This window comes from Hermetia illucens, chromosome 4 (assembly GCF_905115235.1).
Source record: "Hermetia illucens chromosome 4, iHerIll2.2.curated.20191125, whole genome shotgun sequence".
Lineage (NCBI taxonomy): Eukaryota > Metazoa > Arthropoda > Insecta > Diptera > Stratiomyidae > Hermetia > Hermetia illucens.
Window position 1 is genome coordinate 9,370,518 of NC_051852.1, and position 24,356 is coordinate 9,394,873.

Below are 24,356 nucleotides of genomic sequence, written 5' to 3' on the forward strand. Positions count from 1 at the left end.
GACTGGGATTATGAAGCATATAAAACGCCAGATCAGCTAAAGAGAAATACCACCCACATATTATATAAAATCTGCAGCCAAACACATAGTGGAACAAAGACACTATTTGAGGTGGGATAACGCTGAGACCGTAAAGGAAGTAAACGACGTGCACTGTATCCGTTTATCTTGACGGTGCTGAGGATTTATTCCTCTTCCTTCTTGAAATTTTCATTACTTACCGGGGCGATGTGCATTCGGGAAATCCAGAAGTTCAAAACGGCAATTTTTTGATTCCATCCGTGGTTGGCAGTTATTGGGGTGGTTCGTTAGCTGTGCTTGGGTTTTCTGTGGATGTTAAAGTCCTTGTTCATTATTTAAAAGTCCAGCATCGAAAATGCAATGGTTAAAATAAACCTTCTGCCGATACTGGCAAGCAAAAAATATGTAGTAGCTAAGACAAAAACTGGTTTCCTCCAAAGACTGCCTGCAAAAAAAGGGAAAAGTGGAATCTACAGAATTGATTGCCCTGAATGTGTTCAGGTTTACGTCTGACAAACAAAAAGACTAGCGGCAACCAGTATTAAGCAATGCCTAGGAGAGCCAGGGTGCTACCCCTAAGAGTAGAACAGCAAGTGATCGGTTGCCAAACATATGATAAAATTTATATATAAAGGATATGTCTTCATTTTGTTTCCACTTTTGGGGGTGGGTTGCTTGAAACCTACTCAGAGTATTGGCCGATGATAGTTCGTTTAGATTGAAACTGAAAGGTTCCTTTCTTCTTGTTCTATAAATAGACCGCCCTCTTTTTAAGGTTTTGTGTAAACACAAGTATTGCGTCGCGGGGCTGGATCAGCTTTTAACTGCGGCTCATTATGGTTCTCTTCCTTTTTTGTTTTCGTCGTAGTTCTTCCTGCCTAAGCTGTTGGTGAATAGCTTGCAGTTCCCTTACAAACTGGTTCCAGGCATCCGTTGACTCCAGCATAAACTCTACAATGTTTTGCCTGTCTGCGACCGCTTCCATTCTTGTTCGGTGCGCGGTGAACCTGGGGCAATCAAATATGACATGCTCCGCATTCTCAGCCACGTTACCACATCTTGGGCAGCATGGTGATTCGTCGTGACCAAATCAATGTAAATAAGCACGATAACCTCCATGTCCACTTAAGAATTGTGTAAACTCGTAGCTTAATTCTCCATGGTTTCGTTCAAACCATCTCCGAATATCCGGAATGATGCTGTATGTCCAACGAGCAGTTTGGGACTCGTCCCATCGCTTTTGCCACCGTTCGATAGATTCCCACCGTGCCAGCTGCCGTCGAAATGCGCTAGACTCTCCAGCTGCATACGTTTTGTCGAACGCATTTTTACGTCGAGGGATATTACTGCACAGCATTTTCCTTCTTCTATTGCAGCCTGAGCCGAGCCAGTCAGCATGCTGATTGCGTTGACAGTTGATTTTGCCTTACGAAATCCGAATTCTTTGTCGGAAAGGCCTCCTTCCTTTTCCGCAACAGCGAGCAGTCTGTTATATATTACTCGTTCAAATAGTTTGCCAATGGTATTGACCAGACATATCGGCCTATATGAGGAGGGGTCACCCCATGGTTTACCTGCCTTCGGAATGAGTATTAGCTTTTGTACCTTCATTTGCTCGGGGAATTCTCGGTGGGGAGTGCTCGCCTTTTAGTGATAACATCACCGACCTATATGCGCCACCCCATGGGTCAGAGTCAGCTTCAGTACACATCCGCTTGAAATGTTCGGATTTGTTCTTTGCGATAGCTACTTGCAATTTTTTCCTCGCATTTTTATATTGCACGTCTAGCTCCTCGAACTCAGGTCGGTTTCTTCTGCGCTGGGAGCGTCTCCTAGCTTTGAGGCACTTTTTCCGGCATTCCTCAATTTCGGAATTCCACCAAAAATTAGGATTTCGTCTTCGGAAAGTGCAACGTCGAGGCATAGCGGCATCGCATGCCCGCTGTAATGTTTCCACGACCTGTGAAACTTTGTTTTGCGCGCTTCCCAATAGCAACGTATCTTCTGGAAGTACCTCCTTGAACATTTCTGCGTCGAATTTCTTCGTTACCCAGCTCATCGTTATTCGTTTTAATGGCTTCAAATTATTCCTTTGCGAGGTTTGAAAGATGATAGCCTGATAATCGCTGTGTGTGTACTCCTCGCTGGCACGCCACTGCAAGTCTCTGATTAGAGTATCACTGACGAAGATGAGGTCTATTGGATTGCAATTCACCCCTCCAGAATGTGTTGGCTCCCCCAGAGTTGGCAAGTACCACGTTCAAGCGCAAAAATGTCTCCAGCAATATTCGTCCTCTTGCGTTGGTTTCTCTGCTACCCCATTTTTCTGCCCATGCATTGAAGTCACCGGCTATTACTTTGGGATTGTAGCGACTTGCATTGAAGGAAAGTTTCTCCAGCAATGACGTGAATTCCTCTAATGTGAGGCTCGGTGCTGCGTAACAGCTATAGATATATATCCCTCCAATCTTGGCACGGGTGAATCCGTCCTCTGGATGTTTTTTCGTATCTACTATAGCTTGGCTTCCGCAGCTCCATATCGCCGCCTCACTGGTTTTGTCTGCTAACCATACTCCGCTATTCAGATTTTCATATTGTTCAGATACAATCGCAACGTCGACGTTGTTCTCGAATACACTTTGGGAAAGTAGGTCTTGGACCGCTCGACAGTGATTCAGATTGAGTTGCATAAACTTCATTTGGCCTTATTTATGAACGCCTTTGTGAACACTGGGCGTTTACTGCTTCCTGCAATGTAGGCACTGTCACTACTTTTTGCTTCCACGCAGAATACGCACTTGGCCATTCCGTTGCAGTCCTTTGCCAAATGGCCTTGTTCTCCACATTTGCGGCACAGATTTGTTTTATTTTGCGAGCTAGTGCAAGCTTTCGCTATATGACCAACCTGCCAGCATTTACAGCATTTATGCACTGGAATCTGTTCCCGTAACCGACAGACCACCAATCCAATACGTACTTTGCCCACTGCAATCGCCCTTTTCGTTGCTTCAATAGGAAGACTTATCGACGCTATCTGCGTACCACCGTACGCTTTTCTAAGTCGTAGCACATTAGACTCGCTCACTGATTGCAATCCCAATTGGGTTTGCAAAGCCTCGTAGATCTCAGATTTTGTGGTGACTTCGTCTGTCTGTCTGTCCGTCACATGCATTTTTCGCGAAGAAGATTGTAGCGATTGACACCAAATTTGGTAGAAAGGTAGGAACTGTGAACGCTCACGCATACAGTGAGTTACATCCTTCTACGTCGAATTTAAGGGAGATGGGTTGGTGTTTTAGATCTTCTCGGTTCTTTTAAAACCCTATATGAGAGGAACCCCGAGGTACCGCTGATAGATAAGAAGTTACTAAATGACTAATTTTTGAAGTTTGGAATAGCCTTTTCAGCATCTGCTAGAAAATTTTAGAATTATGTGTCGTGGAACATGATAGATACCATCTACTAAACATGTCTCTCGATCCGAGATAACCAAAATACTCAAAATCTAGAACAGGAAGAATTATCTGGAAACAGGATCACCGTGAGAGAAATCCCCGGGGAAAAAAATAAGGCTGACATTTGACATTAGGGATGAGAGTAGATCATCGAGTTGTCAGGAGGTTATCTAACCTTAGCAGTCGTTTAAAAAAATCACTTTTGCTCCAGTCTATGATATATTTCAATATAAACAAGCTAAAATATCACTTCCAAGTTGTCATGGTTCAAAAACTACCACCACTTTTGAATAAACAACAATTATTAAAAGAATTTCTGATAAACCTTCATATTTCTGCTATCGAATTCCATTAATTCATTCATCCCAAGAACGAAAACTTCACACATGCATTGTACATACTTACACAGCCATGTGTACATTCATTCAGAAGTTTAATTATAGTGAAACTTCAATTAGATAAATCTGGTTCCCAACAGAGTATCTAGCATTGATAGAAATATGATAAAAACAACCTCAAGAGTCGAACTATGATATTTCCCTCCAAGTTTTCTCTGCACTATATTGAGTGCGAAAAAGTTAAAAGGGCGTATTCACAAAAGTCCACTAATATCTTGGGAGGGAGTTAATTAATTAAATTGATTAAGAGTGATTTATTATGCTCGGAGGCGCAAACGTAGCGTAAAAGATAGTTACATATAGAAATATGTAGCAAATCGATGAGATATTTTTTTAATTACGAACACATGGTCGTATTTGACTTGATTTTGGGTGCGTGAAACGGACTAGTTGGTGAATGTAATTCAAACTTTCAAAACATAGGGGGCTTTACACTTCTAGTTTATATAAAGGACATTCCGTAGGAAACAAGCTCTGCAGAAGTGAAATGTTCGTCAGGACACTGTTGCTGATCAAGATTTTGCAATTCACATTTCTAAGGCCTACAACGAGATGAACCTACCTAAAAGCACAAGTAAAATCTCAAGGCTGGGCTGACAAAGTCCTGGGTCCTCCGGGGCAGCCTTTTCCGAATGCGATAATTAAAGTTGGACTTGACGTTATATATGTTCACCATCTCGTTAGCTAAGATGCAATCGGTATCATTCCCAACATAATGCCGTATCATCTTTTTTTTTTTTTTTTTTTTTTTTTTGTGCGTACACGGAGGTGGAAAATCTTAGAAAGACACGGCCACCCGAACGGCAGAACAACAGTGGACGCGTGTGGGATTCACACCCACTAAAAACCACCCCCGGTCTCTCCAGCCCCAGCCCCACGGGACCACCATTGAGGTATTACTTCGCGGGGTAGGTTTGCTCTTAGGCACTCATCCTTCTCCTATTTGCAGCTTTCCTCCTTCTTTGTTCTTTCAGCAACTCCTCCTGCATTTGGATGATTGCGGAGCTAACCGCATGCCACTTCTCCTCGGACTCCAGCATCTCAGTAACCAAGCTCTCCGGGGCCCCGCTCCTGCCCAGCACCTGGTTTAAGCTCCTTCTCTCCATCGCAAATCGTGGGCAGTGAAACATCACATGCTCTGGATCCTCCGGTATGCCATCGCATCTGGGACAGTTCGGAAAATCATCCAACCCAAAGCGGTGCAGATACTGCCTGTAGCAACCACTGTGTCCCATGAGGAACTGGGTAATGTGGTAGTTGGTATCCCCATGTTTTCGCTCAAGCCACACCCTAATGTTGGGAATGAGCCTGTGCGTCCACCGACCTTTCGCAGACTCGTCCCATCTGCGTTGCCAGAGATCAAGCGACTCTGACCTTGCCGCATTTCTACGCTGTGCATGCCCCTCCATATGTCTTGCATTGTACAGGACACTCATTTCTTTGACCAGAATGTCAACCGGGATCATGCCTGCCACCACCAATACTGCCTCATCTGATGTGGTTCTAAAAGCACTGCAAACCCTCAAAGCCATCCGCGGTAAACCGAGTTCACCTGCTTCCGTCTCTGAGAGTTTGCAAGCGCCTCTGCCCACACAGGCGACGAGTAGAGCAGGATGGAGCGCACCACTCCGGCTAGCACCAACCTTCGGCAATGTTTCGGCCCACCAATATTTGGCAACATTTTTGTAAGTGCCGTGGTGCCACTGGCTGCCTTTTGGCATGCATACTCTATGTGTTCCCTAAAACTCAATTTAGTGTCAATTATTACCCCCAGGTATTTGATAGCCGGCTTTGATACGACCGTATGTCCACCGACCTCCACTTTTACAGTATTATTTTTCCTGCGTTTCGTTATCAAGACCGCTTCCGTTTTCGCGTCCGCCAAGGTCAGCCCGGCCTTTTCTAGCCAGGACTTTACCGCTCTTACTGTTTCCGTTGCGTAAACCTCCACATCTTCTGGATGTTTTGCTGCAACAACCACAGCTAGGTCATCAGCAAAGCCGACAATCGTAGTCCCCTCTGGGACGGGAAGAGCAAGCACCCCATTATACATGATATTCCACAACAGGGGACCAAGTACCGATCCCTGTGGTACCCCGGCTGTGACAATGTACTCTTTGGGCCCTCATCCGTCCCGTACCAGAGAGTCCTCTCTGAGAGGTAGTTTTCCACCAAATTCGCTAAGTATCCGGGGACACCTATGTCAGCCAACGTCCCTTTAATTCTATTCCAGTTGGCCGAGTTGAATGCGTTTTTGACATCCAACGCCACCACGGCACAGCAGCCGCCAGAAATCAGTGCACCTTTTGCCAGGTTTACCACCATGCCAATTGCGTCCACCGTAGAGTGGGCGCGTCGGAAACCAAACTGGCGTTCCGACAAACCATTGCTGGCTTCGACGATGGGCAGGAGTCTGTTGTAGATGACTCTCTTCATCATCTTCCCCATTGTATCCAACAGGCAGATAGGACGATACGACGCTGGGTTTCCAGGTGGCTTGTCAGGCTTCGGAAGCAACACCAACTTTTGCTTCTTCCACTGGGCAGGGAATATTCCTTCTTCTAGGCACGCCTCGAAGGTGTTGGCGAAAAGGTCGGGCCTAGTCTTCACTGCCAGTTTCAAAGCTCGGTTGGGGATGCCATCCAAACCTGGGGCCTTGTTGTCACCGAACCTACCACATATTTCCCGCAGCTCCTCCACAGTTACAGGCGGTATTATGCCGTCATTTGGCTGGACAAAAACTTTCCTTCCCCTATTTTCGTGGTGAGGGAACAGAGTGGTAACAATCTGCTTCAGGAGGCGCGGACAGGTCACCTGGGGTGATTTCCGCAGCCTTTTCATCACCACTCTGTAAGCCTCGCCCCAAGGGTTTATGTCGGCATGGTCGCACAGCTGTTTGAAGCAGTTCTTTTTGCTCCTCCGAATGGCTTCCTTTAGGCGGCCACGCAATGCTTGTGTGCCTCCTTGCCCGAAAACATGCGGCTCGCAAACTTGCGATTTCATTGTTCCACCAGTAGTTGGGTTGCCTACTGGGGAGCAATCGCCTTCTGGGCATAGTAGCATCGCATGCTTCCGTCACCCATCGAGTGATCTGGGTGGCTTTCTCTCCAGCCGTACCATTCAGAGATATGTCGGATTTGAGCACCGCGGAAAATGTGTCCCCCTCGAACGCTTTCACTGTCCAGCCAAGCATACCACCCGGCATTTTGCGAAAACTCTTTTTCGAGCTCGATCTGCCCTTGATCTCTATGCAGATTGCCTGGTGGTCGCTGTGAGTATAATCCTCACTGACATGCCAAGCGATTCTACTGGCTAAAGTGGCACTCACGTATGTCAGGTCCACTATAGACCCCAGGCCCCTTCCCCGGAAAGTGTACGAAGACCCAACATTCGCCAGTACCACGTCCAGCTCCGCGAATGCTTCGAGGAGAACACGTCCCCTCACATTAGTTATCCGGCTGCCCCATTCAAGAGTCCACGCATTGAAATCGCCTCCTATTATGATCGGCCAACGTCCTCTTGCATCCAAAACAAGAGCAGCAAGCATCCGCTCATACTCGACGAGTGTAGCGCTGGGTGGAGCATAGCAGCTGTAGATGTGGATGCCCTTCATCTTCGCTCTGATGAAGCCCTCCTCCGGGTGCTCCATTATTTCCTGGAAGGCTTGTTCTCCACAAGTCCACAGCGCTGCTTGGCCCGTTTGGTCTTTGACCCAAATGCTACCACCGCGGTTTCGGTATGGTTCACTTAGTATGGCCACATCGATGTTTTTCTCGCGGATGGTTTGCGCGAGTAGATCCTGCGCCGCCTCGCAGTGGTTGAGGTTGATTTGTATCAACCTCATCTGCGATTTGTGCTAAGGGCTCTCCTGTATTCCGGGCACCTGCTGCTGTCTGCAATGTGCCGATGGTCCACACCCTCCTTTCCTTTGCACAGTAGACAATTTGGGTCAACTCCGCAGTCCTTGCTGATGTGGCCCTCCACTCCGCATCTCCTGCATTGCTTTGACCTGTCATTTGGGTTAGTGCATGACTTCGCAATGTGACCAAAGCCAAGGCATCTAAAGCACCGTTTTAACGCCACCTGTTCCCTAAGGCGACACATAACCCAGCCTATTCTCACTCTCCCTGCTGCTAACAGTTTGAGTGCGTTCTCCACTGGTAGGCTGATGATGGCGGTTTGTGTTCCCCCATAGGCTTTCCTTAGCGTTTTCACCGCTGACTCTTGTAGTCCGGCAAGATCGAACTGTTTCTCCAACGCTTCGCGAACCTCCTCCTTCGTCGTGATTTCATCTATATCTTTGCAGATTATACTGATCTCCGGCCTGCTAGCTCTTATGTCGGCTTCCTGCCCTAAAGTCTTCCCGATTTGGCTTAAGAATTTGTCCGCGGTTACATCCTTGGATTTCTTAAGTTCCAACATAAGATCTCCCTTCTGGGACCGTCTAATACGGCTGACGTTGTCTCCCAACTTGGTGAGTTCGGGGTCTGCCTTCACTTTCCTGAGAATGTCGGCGTATGACCCTTCGCCTCGTTTGGAAATGAAAATCACCTCCGGTCTTATCTTCCTCCGATCATTTCTTTTCCGCGGTTCTACCTTCCTCCAAGCTTCCGCATGCGCCTTTGAAGGTTCGATCCCTTTTCTCGAGATAGCCACTACACTGGCAGGTTCAGACGTACTTTTCATGAACTCCGCCTTTTTGGGAGTTGAGTCCTTTTTTCTTTTTGCGGTTTGTTGGCCTGTTGAGTCATTCAGCTTTTCGCGTAGCCTCTTCCCCGGTTTCTCCCCTTTTGTGTTTTGAACCGGCGTTACTTGAGTTGCCTGGTTCACTTTTCCAATCGGCGACTTCCCTACTCGTTCATCCTGGGCCTTGCCGTACGTCAAACGGATGCCTCTTATCATGGCCCTTATATTTTGGTGAATGTTCCTGCGCTCCTTTATAAATTCACACAGCTCCATGATCTTTTTACCGAGGGCAGTAAAGGCAGCTCCAGACTGATCATTGCCCAAAACATCGCTCGGGTGAATCGGCGTGAGCGATTCTTCCTCATCGAAGACTCCCGCTATACGCTTCCCACTGGGGGTAGCGATCGTGGGGGCTTGTGCCCGTGTGGGAGGGTATCTGCGAAAAATCGAGCTCCTTCTGAACGGATCCATCACTGGAGCCAGTTCAAGTTCCTCCCGTACGCTTGTAACATTAGATACCACAGTAGCCAAGGTTCCCACTACTGAGGCACTGCGGTCGTTGGATATCGACGGCCGGGAGCCCGCTTGCTCACTCCCAAAAACCGCCGGCACTGGGTTTCCGAAGCCCTGCACCGTAACTTCATTCTTCTTCTGCTCCTCCATGTTTGGTTTTATTTGTGGGTATCCTTCCCATAGCCAATTTTTATCCACGGGTGGGCGTTTACTTCCCACCTACCCGGCCTGCGCATAAACATGCCCATACACGCACATCTCCGGATGCGTGCATGTGCATGGCCATGACACATTCGCCGAGCATTCCCTTATCCGCACGAAGGGACGCGCCTGATGGGAGATTTGGCAACTCCACACATCTGAGACGGTACTGAAGGCAGAACCCATTCTTTGAGTTTTTTGTTGCTATAGACAGCACTCAGTTTATGTCTGTTAAATAAAACAAGAGGAGCAGTTCTCCAAACTGGGATTGCATACAGATGTGGTCATAGTAACTAACCCCCGTGGTTCCCTCCGGAACCGGAATATTAAATACATTATTGTACATGATATTCCAGAATAGTGGGAGCCCTACAGGACACCCGCGAGACCAACGTACTCCTTAGGTCCATCCTGATGATGGACCTAAGGAGTACGTTGTTGTCATACCAAATCCTTCGTTTTTGCACGTAGCTACCGACAGTAGCAGCATGATAAGTCGGGACAACAATCATCCCCAAGGACTTCTATATCAGTTTTCGGCTAAGTCAGTAACCAATTCGATGGCATCAGTGGTTGACCTAGCTTTAATTAACCCACACTGCCTATCTAAAAAGCCACCGTGATTCACAACAAATGCCAGTAATCTACTGTAAATTACCCTCTCTAATCTTTTCCCTTTAATATTATATATAGAAGAGTTATGGCTCTATACAAGACTGGTTCACCTAAAGATTTACTAGCCTTAGGCAGTAGCCGCTTCTATGCTCTAAGAAACACAGTTGAAATAAGTTGAAAATTGAAAAGGGGGGGTGGCGCCGTTACGAGCACTCAGCCCTTTTAGTAGGTCCATTGTACTATCCCCTCAAATAATCTATTCAATAGGATTCTGCCTGCGTCGTTCGCAGGCTGAATGTTTTCTAGAGGCAGGAAATACTGAGACTCTTCTTCTTTTTCATATTGGTAACACATTGCTGAGATCAGCCCGTTATTTTTTTCCATACATACACTAGGATTTTCATTCTTACTTCTGAAGGGACAGTTAAGTCCTTCAGTGTTTAACGTAGGTACCTATCGTGGCTACTTAATCCCACGGTCTTCTTAAGACACGGATTGATTTTGTGACCACAATCAGAGCCCCGCTGTGACAAGCAACGACGGTACCAGTCTGTACCAAGTGCATGGCTTAGCATTCATACTGGGGGACGCAAGACCTGCCTAAATCTCTACCGAACTAAGGAGTACGGCACCCCATCCAACTTCAAGAGCGCGACAATCACGGTTGCAGAAGGGGGACCAGACTACACAACAATATTCAAGGATATTTCTGACAAGCGAGTTGAAAAGTGTTGAGGAAGGCTGAATTGAGGTAAAGTCGGAGGAGGAACGTAGGATAAAATCAGACATTTTGGAAGCTCGATTGATGATGTCAATGAAGTGAGAACAGAAACGAAAATTGTCATCAAAGTTTACATTCAGGTCTTGAACAGAGGTCAATAGTGAAAGGGTTGTCCGCCAAGGGAGAAGGGAAGGATGTTGGGGAGGGTTTAAGTGAGTATCCAGTGACATTTGCTGACATTCTGAGTGAGCTTATTAACCAAACACCAACGGACCAAAGAGTCAAGATTGGACTGGAAGAGAGCACAATCCAGCGGAGACGAGACAGAGGCAAATAACTTAAGGTCGTCAGCATACAGTAAACATGGACAGGTAAGGAGACAGGGGAGGTCATTGATAAAAAACAGGAATAGCAAGGGCCAAGAATGGAACCTTGAGGAATACCAGAGGAGTGTCCATGAAAAGATTCTGTGGAGGAACGGTACAAAAGGTAGGAGCAAAGCTAAGAGATGATTAAGGGGGAAGTTGAGTAGAGAGGAGAATGGAGAAATAGCATGAACTGCATGTACTTGTAGCATGTATTTACTGTCGTGAATTAAGCCATTTAGCAACGAATATGGTAGAGACGAAAAGGTTTGGAGCAGCAGATCAGCGTTTTGCGAAACCATGCTCTTCTTTCACAATAAGATAACCGAGATGCCTGGTCTGCTCGACGCTCAACTAGTATCTCTCATGCGCTATTTTAATCATTCATTTGACAATGGAGTGCAGAGCCTCAAAATGAACAAGGTCGGTGTTATTCTTTGAAGTTCGAAAATTCTTCCGCAAACCATGTTTCAGGCGGATCTTAATGAGGATCTCCGTTGTGAATCAAGTAGGGTAAGAACGAAGACATGTAGGAGAAGGGACGTAACAGGAAAAAAAAATCCGAGAAGCTCTGCATCAAATTCAAGCGGGGGTTGGTGAGCGTCAATTTTGACAAAGGGGCTGGGCGAGGAAATAGAGAGTGGTGGCGCTCGAGGCGGTTGGAAAAGAAGAGATCGTGAATGTGAATGTTCCAGAAAGAACAAGGTACAACGAGTCTTCCTATTCCCTTTAATCTTTTTGTGATTAATTTGCAGCGGAATCATCATATAAGTCGTTTATCAATATTCATTATAGGTTTTTCGAAACCCCCGTGTAGGGGCGGAGTTTTGCGTTTACGTTATCAAATGGTCATATCCTTATTGGAATTACTATTCCATCGCGAACCCAACCAAATCTTTTAATCAGTCATCATAACATATTTCCTCCTTCATTTTGATTTATCTCCTACCTTAGTTGAATGCTTTCCTATAAATCATCCCCAAACGAGCGCACCATACAGGTGCAAGCCTCTGTCCGTGCATTCATAAACTCAGATAAAACAAATCGGTTTAAGCGATTCCCATTAAGCGTTCACAGCTGAATTCAAATCTTTTTGAAATGCATTCTATTTTGTATGGAAAACCAGCGTGCAACTTGCACTAATCCACCACTACCGTGAATTGCACTTCAAAGCGCAGAATACTCACTGAAAATTGAAAATGTGCTTCATGAAAAGACCTTAATTCTCGTGTAATATGTAATTTGTCGGAGTCATGTTAACCAGATTTATGGGAGATAATTGAATAGAATTACAGAACACATACGAGCGCGCTGCAAGTTATATGACCACTTTCCCAACTTTAATTGCTTTCCATTCGCCAACTATAAGCGCTGCAATTTTAATGATGCAAGTTTTCAAAATAACCCGGTGCAAGTATGCTAATTCGGGTGCATTTAGCCCTGCAGGGGTTTGACTAGTGTACACAGGAGCGTATTATCGTTAAATGCTATCATTTGGCAGATCGCGTGGAATAATTTTTAATAATTTCAAATTGGTATTCTACTGGGAATCGGAGTTGATATCATTTAAATTTTCGTGACAGAATTATCATTGGAGATCGATTTAGACTTAAGTTTGAAAAAGTTGTGTTCAAGCTAATTACCTGGAGCATGACATTTCATTATCAGTGATATGCGAAAATAACTTCTCTTCTCTTCTCTGAATTAAAGGTCTTTTTTTATTTACGAAAATTGCTCGTATCATGAACTAGTTGTCCTCTCCTAGGGGGAGTAGAAGCTTCAAGCATTAAGGCTCAGGCCGCTCTATTGACCCCGGGTTCCTTCACAAAGATTTTGGCCTTCCGTTTTCTTAACGGCAGGCTTTCTTTATTTCTTTATTTGATTGAGTAAATTTCACTATTCAGAGCAGATTTGACAGTGGATGGTCTGATGCCAAATTATGCCATCATATCACTGTGATCCAGACCCTCGACGAGTCAGCTTGCCCGTCTACTCATTACCAGCGATATCCGACTCCCCCGGGCACCCACATCAAGAATATTTCGTCCAGTCAGCCATTAGTGGAGTATTGTGAATCCATTTAATGTCAAGTTTCCATGAGAATGTGCTTTGGTTTCATTATCATCAGAGTCAATGCTGTGCAACAAAAATATCCATGACGAGCCGGGATTCGAAACTGGAGTAACAATTGTAGAAGATTGACACTAAACCTACTCAGCCGTTATACCGTCCGTCAGGAATATGACCATCACTTTTCCAATAGGGCGGGGCAATATAATGTGTTACCATTCTTCGTCATACTGTGGATAGCTCTGTTTGAAGACCATGGCAGAGAGTTGTGATCATCTAAGTTATTTTCTCAATTTCAACAATAAATTTGATGTGCCTCCATTTGTACCTCCCCTAAACTTTGTTTCGTTAGGGTGCAGAGGTATGGGCTGACGCTCTTGGCAAGGATGTATATCGTAAACGCCTCACGCAAGCACAGAGACGGGGAGCTTTGCGGGTGGCGTTTGCGTACCGCATTGTCTCTAAACCAGCCGTGATGGAGGAGCGTCAAGCCATATACAAGCGCAAGCGAGATGAGCCAAGGGAGGTTGTTGCTCCTGAAAAAAGACAACGTACTCGTCCAGAGGCAGATGGACTGCGCCCCTCATCGGTAACTTAGGTGCGTGGTTAAATTGGAAGTATGGTGAGACTAACTATTTCCTTACCCAAGTGGGCATGAAGGTTTTCAGTCTTACCTGCACAAGATTGAAAAATCGCGATTTCCGGAGTGTGTATTTTGCAATGGAGTTGTGGACGAAGCCCATCACATTTTTTTTTTGTGGAAGGTGGGATGGGGTTGGTCAGCAGCTCTATTTAAACACAAGGAAACTCTCTCCAGACAACATTGTCGAAGAGATGGTGAGGAGTGCTGACAGGTGGAGCCGTGTTGCCCATTAGGTTCGGGTTCTTCTGGTTGCTATGAAGATAGAGTTCGACCGGTGGAAGAGCCGGATGACAGGGGGTTCTTTAAACTGACAGTTCCCTTCCTCCTCTCCCCTTCCGTTGGTGAGAGGAAATCCCTGATTTGAAGGCTCCGCAAGGCGGGAGAGTTCAGGGACTTGCCCGAAGTAATGTGAGAAACAGTTCCACGCTAGCTCTTTGATGAAGGGGACGTGTTTAGTTGGTAGCCCGACGACGTACTGAAACGGAGATCCAACGCTGTTTGCGTACCTCAAAAAAACAAAAAAAAACTTTGTTCTCCGGATCCGAAAATGGAGCAGTTGAACCTTCTCCAACATCCTCTATCCGTTCCCATGACGAAATCAATGCATCTATGATTTGTGATATCGTTCAACACTCGCCACTCTTTAATAAGAACCTTCAGGTCATTGGTTGCCACTGCGATTTCGATGAACAAACTGACGCCATTTAAGAAAAACAATTCATTACACAAATTAAGGATCTGCTGATCTGCTCCCTACCAGATATTTTAGGAGTTTATATCCTATCATTTACCATGTTGGAAGATACGGAGGATAGGGACTTATTAGTTATATTCGAACTTAGTGCCCAAAGGTCCTTCCAACTCCTATCTGCGATGAGCATGAAGGCTGCCTACCAAGTGACTGATAGATACCTCCAGGCACTCACAAATGGCAGATGGGATCATGCAAATTTGCGAACTGGGAAGTCGCTCAAAAAACTCCAGCGCCTACCGCGCACAGTCAAAACTGTTCAAGGTCTCGTAAATAGGTGCGATCCTGAAAAGCTGAACATCCTTCATATGGTTACTATCATAATACATTCGGAGTTGCATGTCCATGCCCATGGTAAGCAGATCTGCCAAGAAACTGGAATCGATGCTGTCAAATTCAGCGGTTAACAGCGAGCCATCATATCTTTTATTTTATTTCCGAGTTATCACAATCTCGGCAGATGCCGGATTTTACCTAATACTAGCACTAAGTGCCAAGCATTTAGGCTCGGACGACCCTACCTACTTAAAAACTAAAGGGGCACTGGTGGTGGTGGCCGGTGGTAGGTCAGTGGGAGAATCCGTCGAGTACCCCCCGCAACATCGAGCACGTATGCAGAATGGTGTACTTCTACATGGTTTGAACCAGACTGTGCGAAAGTCCCAGGACATCAAGGGAAGCCGTCAGGGATTTAGGTACAATACCTGTAGCTGACAATATTATGGGAACTACAACCACCCGCTCGAGACGCCAAATTTCTTTGATTTCACGAGCCAATGGCTCATAGTTCACCTTCTTCTCCACGTATTTCCGTTCAATGTTGCTATTATGGGGGATAGCAACATCAATAATATACGCGGAGCGACCCGTCTTGTCAACTAGCAGTACGTCAGGCTTGTTGTGTGCGGTATGGCGATCAGTCAGAACTTGCCGGTCCCAATACATGCTGTAAGCAGAACTATCAAGTACTGCTTGCGGCTCATATCGGTAAACCGGACATGTCCCCGTGATCAGCCCATGCTTATATGCAAGGTTTTCATGGATAACCTTACATACAGCATTATGCCTGGTGATGTACTGCACCGGTGCCATAACAGTACAGCCAGAAATGAGATGGTCCAACGTCTCTAACGCCGAACCACACATTCTGCACTGGTCGTTCTCCACCCGTTCTTTCATGATGAGCTTTTTATAAGCTCGGGTGGCGACCACGCCATCCTGAATGGCACACATGAACCCCTCCGTCTCAGCAAAGAGCTCCCCAGCACACAGCCATCTGTTCGACAGATGCAAATCGACAAATGGCTGCCAAAGACAATTCACGTGTTTACCGTGCATTGCCTTCGACTTCCATTCCTCGATCCGCTCCTGGTCCGACTCAGAGGATTGAAAGATCGATCCTTCAAGTTAAGTGGAGTCAGTCCACAGTCTGCCTTACAGACAGCCGCATGCAAGGGGCTCGCCTGCTCTTTACTGTAAAAATAAGCGCGCAGCGAGTCGACTTGGCGATGATGTTGCGCCGCCACGTCAACCACGCCCCTACCTCCGATGTCACGAGGCAGGTTCATCCGCTCCACGGCAGACTTTGGGTGATGCATTCGGAATTTGGACATAGTTGTCCGTATCCGCCGCTGGACGTTTTCCAGGTCGGTCTTCGTCCACGGCAATATTCCGAATGCATAAGCCAGTGAAGGGATAGCGAATACATTCAACGCGCTTATTTTATTCTTCCCCGAGAGATGCGATTTCAGCACCAGCTTTACACGTCGCAGGAATTCGGATAGCAGAGCTTCCTTCAGATCACCAACTCGAGCATGGGTTCCTTGCAGAATTCCTAGGTACTTGTAGAAGTCTGTCTCGGTCATAGCTTCGATGTGGAGGTCACCAATGCTATGTCCGGCATGCGACTCGTGATGACCTTTGCGGATGGCTTGGATTCGACACTTGCCTAATCCAAACTCCATCCGAATATCACCGCTGAACATGTCTATTATTCGTAACAGACTTCTGAGATGGTTGTCAGTACCAGCATACAGCTTGATGTCATCTAGGTACATCAAGTGTGTCAGTTCGCACTTAGCACGTAGGCCATATTTTATTGCAAAACCATGCCCTCTAGCATCATTCAGTAGCCATGAAAGGGGGTTCAGTGCCATACAAAACCAAAGAGGACTCAATGAATCCCCCTGGAAGATGCCCCTCCGAATACGGATGGGCTCTGAGGTATTAGCACCCTCAGATGTACGGACTGACAAGGTGGTATGCCACCCTTCCATGACTGTCGCCAAAAACTTTATTAGTTTCGGATCAATGCGATACAGATGTAGGACGTCGATTAGCCAGGTATGCGGAACGCTATCAAAAGCCTTGGCATAATCGATATAGCAACTGAAGAGGTTTCTTTGGCCTCTAGTTGCTTGTCCTACAACTACCGAGTCGATAATGAGTTGCTCTTTGCAACCCCTTGACCCAACTCGGCAGCCCTTCTGCTCCTCGGACAGAATGTTGTTGGTCTCGAGGTGCGCATTGATCCTTCCACTAATAATGGACGTGATGAATTTGTAGAGGGTTGGTAAGCAAGTGATCGGTCTTGTGTCTGCGGGGTCCTGCACCGTGTCCTTCTTAGGGATAAGGTAGGTAATTCCCGCAGTGAGGAAAGGTGGAAATTCCTCCGGCCGACTCATGACCTCATTTATACTGCGTGCCAACCGACTGTGTACGCTGGTAAATTTCTTATACCAGAAATTCTGCACCCGATCCAGACCTGGGCCCCTCCAGTTCTTCGAGATGTTTATGGCTCGTCGAACTTCCTCTTCGGTAACATCCGCGAAATTCATGCCAGGTGTATTGACATGGCGGGTGCCTTCGGCGGTGATCCACTCAGCATGCTCAGCATGCTGGGCAGGTAACCCCCAAAGTCCACCCCAATACTCTTTCGCTTCCGTCACCGAGAACTGTATTGTCTGGGCGCTCTGTTTTATATTTTATTATTTATTTATTTTTATTTATTTCATTTATTTGATTTAAAATTAACCGAGAATACTCCAATTACTTATTGAATAGAAAATAAAAGGAACACAAAAAATTAGTGTCAATAACTCTATTTTTGTGAGTGGCTAGGGATGAAGCCAGATCTCATAACATTCTGGGCATTCTGGGAATTGGAATAGCACCGGAGATCCGCGAAAGGAACCTCAAAAATATTAGGGTTACGAATATTGTGTAATTGGTCAAGGTAATGAATTTCGGAGGCTGCAGAGCTGTCCATCAAACCATTACAAAGTTTAATAAAGACACATGCGTCAGTCAAAGATCTACGGGGTTGCAGAGATGTCAGGTTAAGGAAAGCCAGAAGTTCTTTCAAAGGTTAGGAATCGAGTAAGTCTTCTTTGTACAGATTCAATTGCATCGCAATCACAGTTATGGTAAGGAGCCATACCATCGAAGCATATTACGGACGAAGGTAAATCCTTCGCAAAGGATGACCGAGGAATGAATATCCACGAATTGATGGGAGGAACGAAGGATAATGCCGGACATTTTGGAAGCTTGGTCGGGGACGTCGACATAATGAAAATTAAATCGGAGTTTGCTATCAGAAGATCCACCTAGGTGCTTGTAAGAGGCAATCTCGGCTAAGGGCTGATTATCAAGGTAATAACCGGGTATCGGGGAAGAGGTTTTTAGTGAATAGCATAGACATTTCTTCACATTAAGTGGCAACTTGTTATGAACTCTACATTCAGATAATGGGTCAAGGTTTGACGAAACACTGCACTGATCAGTAGGCGAACCAACAACAGAAAACAATTTTAAATTGTCTACATAAAAAAGACTAAGCCAGATAGACAAGGAAGGAAGATCATTCGCGAAAAAGAAAGCAGAAATATACCGCAAATGGACGACATACGACCATGGTTTGGTGCCAAGCAAGGGGTGGTCAATCGAATCGAAGGCTTTGGGAGAATCAGTATAGATTGTATGGACGTCGTTTCTTCTATTTAGTGACTTCATCACAATTTGGTAAATTCCAAGAAATTGGTCGCAGTCAAGTGACCGTGTTGAAAGCCGCTGCTCTTTCACAATGAGATGACCAAAATGAGACGAAAGGATAGTCCTTTACGTATCTTTCAAAAATTTTGGAAAACAAGGAAAGGATGGATGTAGGTCGGAACGAAACGGGGAAGAAGGTTTTCCAAAACTCATGAAATACTGAAACAGCCTATTTGGATGATCGATTTTCTAACGCACCATTCCAGTCAACTGCTTTAAGAAAATCATTCAGAACTCGTAAATCAGCCTTTTGAAAGTTGAATTCATCCTGAACTATGTTAAAGATAAATTCGGATAATTGCCGACACAGTTTGTTTGTCCTAAGTTACCAAGGGACAAAAATCCTGGCCGAATCGTATACGTAACAACAGGATAATCTGTTGCCTACTTTTCTTTTGAACACTGCTGCACGATGGTGTAAAGCAAGTTGAAACGTGATTTAATTAAGAGACTGTTGTGGTATCGCTGTGTAATGTCACTGACAGATCTGGCATGCGTGGATATAAAGGATATAAGTAGTAAGTAGTGGATATAAGTAGCTGCGTTAGTAGGTGATCCTTCACCGGAAGCACGATGATTCAATGTGCCAGACGAAACGACTTTTAAAGAGGCACTGCTTAACCAGCTTTCGATACAGTCACTTGCGGATTCCATGCGAAATGGTTTTCGAAATACGGAGTATCCTTAATCATCACTCCTGATCATGGCATGCAGTTCGAACCAGCTAGGTTGCAAATGAACCCGATGAGACTATACCATTCAGCTTTGAATGGTGCCTACCCTGTTGGGGCTACGAAAGAAAGATTTTGATGCGCCATCAGCCGAATTAGTTTTTGGAATGGGGCTGTAACTGCCAGGAGCTGGTTTGCTGACGTTAACACGAATGCGATCCTCATCTTTTCTTGCAGAGGATTAAACAACATATGAGCGCGCTTCGTCCGATGTTGGACAGTTCACCCTCAGTGGTTGCCATTGGTGCTGCCGTTAATTGAGTTTGAAATTACCAGTATATTGTGTCCTGACCTTAGAAACCAATATGTTTAACGTGACGATACAAATTCCATTTACTTCCAAGCTTTGTTAAGTTTCGGTTAAGGGATGTCACCAGTTAGGAAAGTTCCGGTCTATCGTTTCTTTGACTTGTTCTGCTGCCTAGCAGGATATAGTTGTTCCAGAGGATCGGAGGAGCGCCATTACGATCCTCCTTTGAATGATAGTAACTCCTACCATACATCGTTGAGGGAGGAGTAGTATCGCCTGAGTAAATCGTTCGTGCTTCCGTTCGTAGTCGCTATATTTTGCGGTATACGTCTACCTAATCAAAGCAAAACCGCAAGGGCTACGTTGTTCGCACCATCTCTCTCGTAACCGGATGGATTGATGTCCTCATAGAAAATCAACTTCGACAACTTTGACTGCCATTGACTTTCGGTTGATGATATGGAATTGTCAAAAGATCGTTGCCATCTTCATTTATCCTTAGCTGGCGATGTCCCTGATGCTCTTTGCAAGGTTGAACCTTAATACAAACTGAGGGCTACCGTCTGCTCGTAGGCGACTTACCTGAAGGTGCCTTGCTTCGAAAGCTGTTTACCCGGTTCCAAATGCTTACCTGTGGGTATGGCTAGTCTAAGCAGGTAACGCTGACTGAAATCCAAAGCCAGCATTGTGGACAGAGAAAAGCTGCTCACACTCGTCTTTTAAAGACTGAGTCCTAATTGAGTTGAATCTCAATTGAGCAGGTTCACATTGTCATGGCCGAAATGTAACTTCCATTTCTGTTTTTCTTTTTTATTATTTGCGGTTTAATGGTTGACTGACATGACCTTTGCTTACTGGGGAAATGAGGTCAATCTCAGCGGAACAAAAATCTGCCAATACAAGTTTCGTGGAAACTGGGGTCACCTGGTACCAACAGATTTCTCCTTTAGTTCCCCAAACGAGCTTGCTCCTTATGCCATGGTACGTAATCGTTGAGGGAGTAAACTACCCTAGTTTTCTTCTATCAATATTCACGAAATCCACTAAATTATAATAAACTCGTGTAAAATTGAAAAAAATATTAAATCTAATCTTAACTTTTCGGTTTGATTCCAGAACTACATTCCAACCGGATTTGAAAAATATTCAACCAAATCAAAAATTGGCGACTACACGATTGAATACTCCATATGGGATACATCAGGAAGTGGATCTTACGACACTGTCCGACCGCTAGCCTACCAAGATGCCCAAGCGTTCATCCTGTGTTTCAATGTTGGCGAACCCGAGTCCTTGGAGCACGCCATCCACAAATGGCTACCAGAGGTCCGTGCCCATTGCAATGTGTCCACTCCCATCATATTATGCGGATGCAAGGCTGACATACGACTCATGGAAGCACCTGACACAAATCTCTATATGAATCAAGGACAAATCACCAGGGAACAAGCATACATGGCGTGTCAGCATATTGGAGCGACTGGATATGTGGAAACATCGAGCTTCTATCCAGGAATGGTGGCCGTAGTGGAAGTTTTCCATAAAGCTGCCGAAGCAGCACTGGGAATATCTTTGTTAGACTGTAATTCATCACTGAAAACTCCAAAGAAAAAGAGGAAAATCTACAGCATTGGAACATTGGGGAAGACCAGTCCTAAACAGGAGGACACACGGTCGGAAGTAGGGAAAAGTTCTAAGAATTGTTGTCTTATGTAGTTTGATAGTTTTTAGTTTGATTAGGAGAATTGAAAGACATGAATTTTATGGGAATCTAAAAACCCTAATTTTCTGGATAACTAAAATAATTAGAATTGGGGGAGGAAAGAAGTCAACGTTATGACCTATTTGACCCCTCGAATTCTTGAGTTTTTATAATGGGTACAGCGGACCAATGTGGTTATTACTAGTCAACGTTGCTAGAAGGATAGGATGAGATGAGGGTTTTTTATTAGATTGGGGTTTGAAGAACTTGAAATTGAACAAAAGATATTTTAAAACACACAAAGGAAGCTGAATAAATATGTAACGAGATGAATTTATACAATTTCAAGGAGCTGAAAAACGATCCATTGCTCAGAGGAAAACTGAAAATAAAATCTCTTGATGCACTTCTAGAGCTTCATCATCTGTTCATCTCGAAAACTAATGTGTAATTTTATATGCTTGCATCACACATTGTCACTTACGGATAGAAGAAACCCAACGAAACGAGAATAGTTCAAAGTGAAAGCGCTGCAACTTGCACAATGGAAACTTCCCATTTATACGAGTGTATCTTGAACTTTTCTCCTCGACGGCTCACATATCCGGTGATTACGTTATTTCATCTCTTCAAAGCCACTATCTAGTACCCTTCACTCATCTTGACCAATTACTTGAAATTATTGAAAAAAGATATACGAAAATGCTACGAAACAATTAGCTGTGATCTAGAAAATCTAAAGTAAGATTATCTTTAACGAAAATGGATTAAAAGTGAATTAAGTTAAAAAGATATTATTCATCTATTTCTAACTCCAGAACGGATGGCTTAGTCGTGAAATTCCGACTATCTGACAATAATAATTTATAACTTTTAACGTGGAAAAAGATACATTTTAATACATTATCATGAAAAAAGGAGTATTTCATAAAGTCAAATTGATAAATTTATCTAAAATATGAAAAGCGTCCCTACAATCAATGTAACAGTGAATAATTAAATTCTTGCCCAATTTAGCTCAGATATTATCAGTAAGAAGTAACATAGATATTATTAAAGATATATGTATCTATGGCATAGATTTCTATGTAAAATGTATCTTTCTAAAGCAATACTAAATAATTTTTAAAAAGACGTAAGTTATTATTATGTAATATTTATAAATCAAATATGAAATATTTACAAATGCACATATTTTTTGAAACTGTAAATATTGAAATGTTTTTGTAGGAAATATAGTCATTCAAAAGATATATTTGTCTTTTTTTTCTTTCGTTTTTTAAGACAATTTGTTTGCATTAAAAAAAAAGATTGCTTTGGAAACTAGCAAAAGTTATGAGAAATATTTGTCGAAATATATGGTTGCCTTTCACCCCATGGTGGGGCATAGTGCGCCAACCACACCTACGCTCCATCGCTCGCGGTTATCAGAAATGCGCTTCAGCTTCCCCACGACTTCCCGAGACGCTCGTACTCCTCCTCTACTGTTCTGCGCCAAGTGCTCTTGGCTTGGGCTACTTAATGTGTGACCTATACACTGCCACTTCCGTCTTTCTATCGTGTGTCCTTCAGTCCGACTCTATTTGTCTCTCTTTCCAAATCCAGACTCATTTTTGCAAGGGGTGTTTGGGGAAAGATGTCATCGTCCATTAAATTCCTCTAAGTCCTCCAGACAGGTCAACATGAAGAACGTCATTGATAACAGGAAGAAATAATATCGGTGACAGGATGCAAGCCTGACGGACTCCGCTTTCGACCTCAAAATCCTCCGAGATTTTACCTCGCAGAGCTTTATATGCCATTCTCATAATAACTATTAGTTTCTCCGGACTGACCCTCCTACGAAGAGCACTCTAAATACACTACCTGTTTACGCTATTAAAAGCTTGATCGAAATCGATGAAGAGCAGCTGAAGCGAGCTTTCGAGATGTTCTTTGATGCCAGGATTATTTTAGCAATTATCTTTGCGGCAGCAGGGAATCTGCCCGTCCCCCCCCCCCTGTCATACTTTAAACGGGTACTCTTCTTTGGGATCTGGACAACCATCTCTTTCTTCTCACTCTTTGGGAAATGTCTCGTATTCCCAAAAAATAACTCTGCGGGGAGACCCTCATCCTCAGCGGCTTTACTCTGTTTGTGGACACTGATTGTCGATATGATTTCCCTTCTGCTTGGAGGAATCCGGATCCCCATGTTATGGTGACTAGCCATTTCATCCTTAAGAGGAGAAACCTCACCGGATTTCTTTACATCTCTTCAGTTGCTTGTCATGGTGGATGAGGAGTCGAACGTTAATGTGCTCCACAGACGACTTGCGTATCACCCGACAAAAGAGCATTTTTGATGCTGGCTCAATGCTCATCGATATTCTCTGGCACTTATACCGATGCCAAATTTCGTACTTCTAAAATGAACTTGAGGGGGTTTACGGATAAATTCCTAAAATATAGTAATATACTATTATTAATTTTATTTGAGAAGAGATCGTAATGGGATGTATGTTGGGGCCCAGATTATGTACCGATTCGTTACTGTGATTTTTTCCAGATTACAGATATAAAAAATAGGATAAGATCGAAAAATACGAATTGAGCCCTTTCATTCAATACCTTACATGACCCTATTCTGTGAAAAAAAAAATTCCTTCCTCTTTCGCATAAATGGGGAGCTCCCAACAAAATTATGCCACTTGTTGCACGTACAGTGGTTCATCAACCTTATATTCTCAACAAATTTCGTGATGATAGCTCCAGCCGTTCCGGAGTAAATCTCGTGTAACAGACGGGCAGGCAGACAGAAAGCCAGACAGATCGTCAGACCTGTGAGGAGTTGCCAGATTTCCCATCAGACGCGGCCTTAGTTGGCGGATGGGGGCATACCTATTGATGTGTAAACATGTATTTATGCACTTTCTTTTCTGACTGTGCAAGGGCTAGTGTTAACTCATCTCGGGTGCGTGGACCAAAATGGCTAAGGGAAAGGTACCCAGAACATAAAACCACCATGGAAGACAAGAGAAGGAGAAAACTTACTGTGCAGGGGTTCGGAACCGCAAGCGGGCTCCCGGTCTTCGATATCCCTCGAGCGCAGTGCCTCGGTGGTGGACAACTCGGCCACCTTGGCTTATAATACTAGAAATTATTTGGGTCTGGAGATGGAGGTGTTCAAGCGAAGTACGAC

The 24,356-nt window shown here is 44.6% G+C and overlaps 1 protein-coding gene across 2 annotated transcripts in view; it reads left to right on the forward strand.

Moving 5' to 3' along the window:
• The window catches only part of LOC119655248 (ras-like GTP-binding protein rhoA), a 152,740-nt gene extending 130,312 nt beyond the window's left edge, over nucleotides 1-22,428 (forward strand). For both annotated transcript variants that reach the window (XM_038061039.1, XM_038061041.1), the window contains one exon: nucleotides 20,590-22,428. In XM_038061039.1, the coding sequence (XP_037916967.1) occupies nucleotides 20,590-21,189 (600 nt within the window). In that variant the 3' untranslated portion in view covers nucleotides 21,190-22,428. The remainder of the gene's footprint in view (nucleotides 1-20,589) is intronic.
• Nucleotides 22,429-24,356: the final 1,928 nt, after the last annotated feature.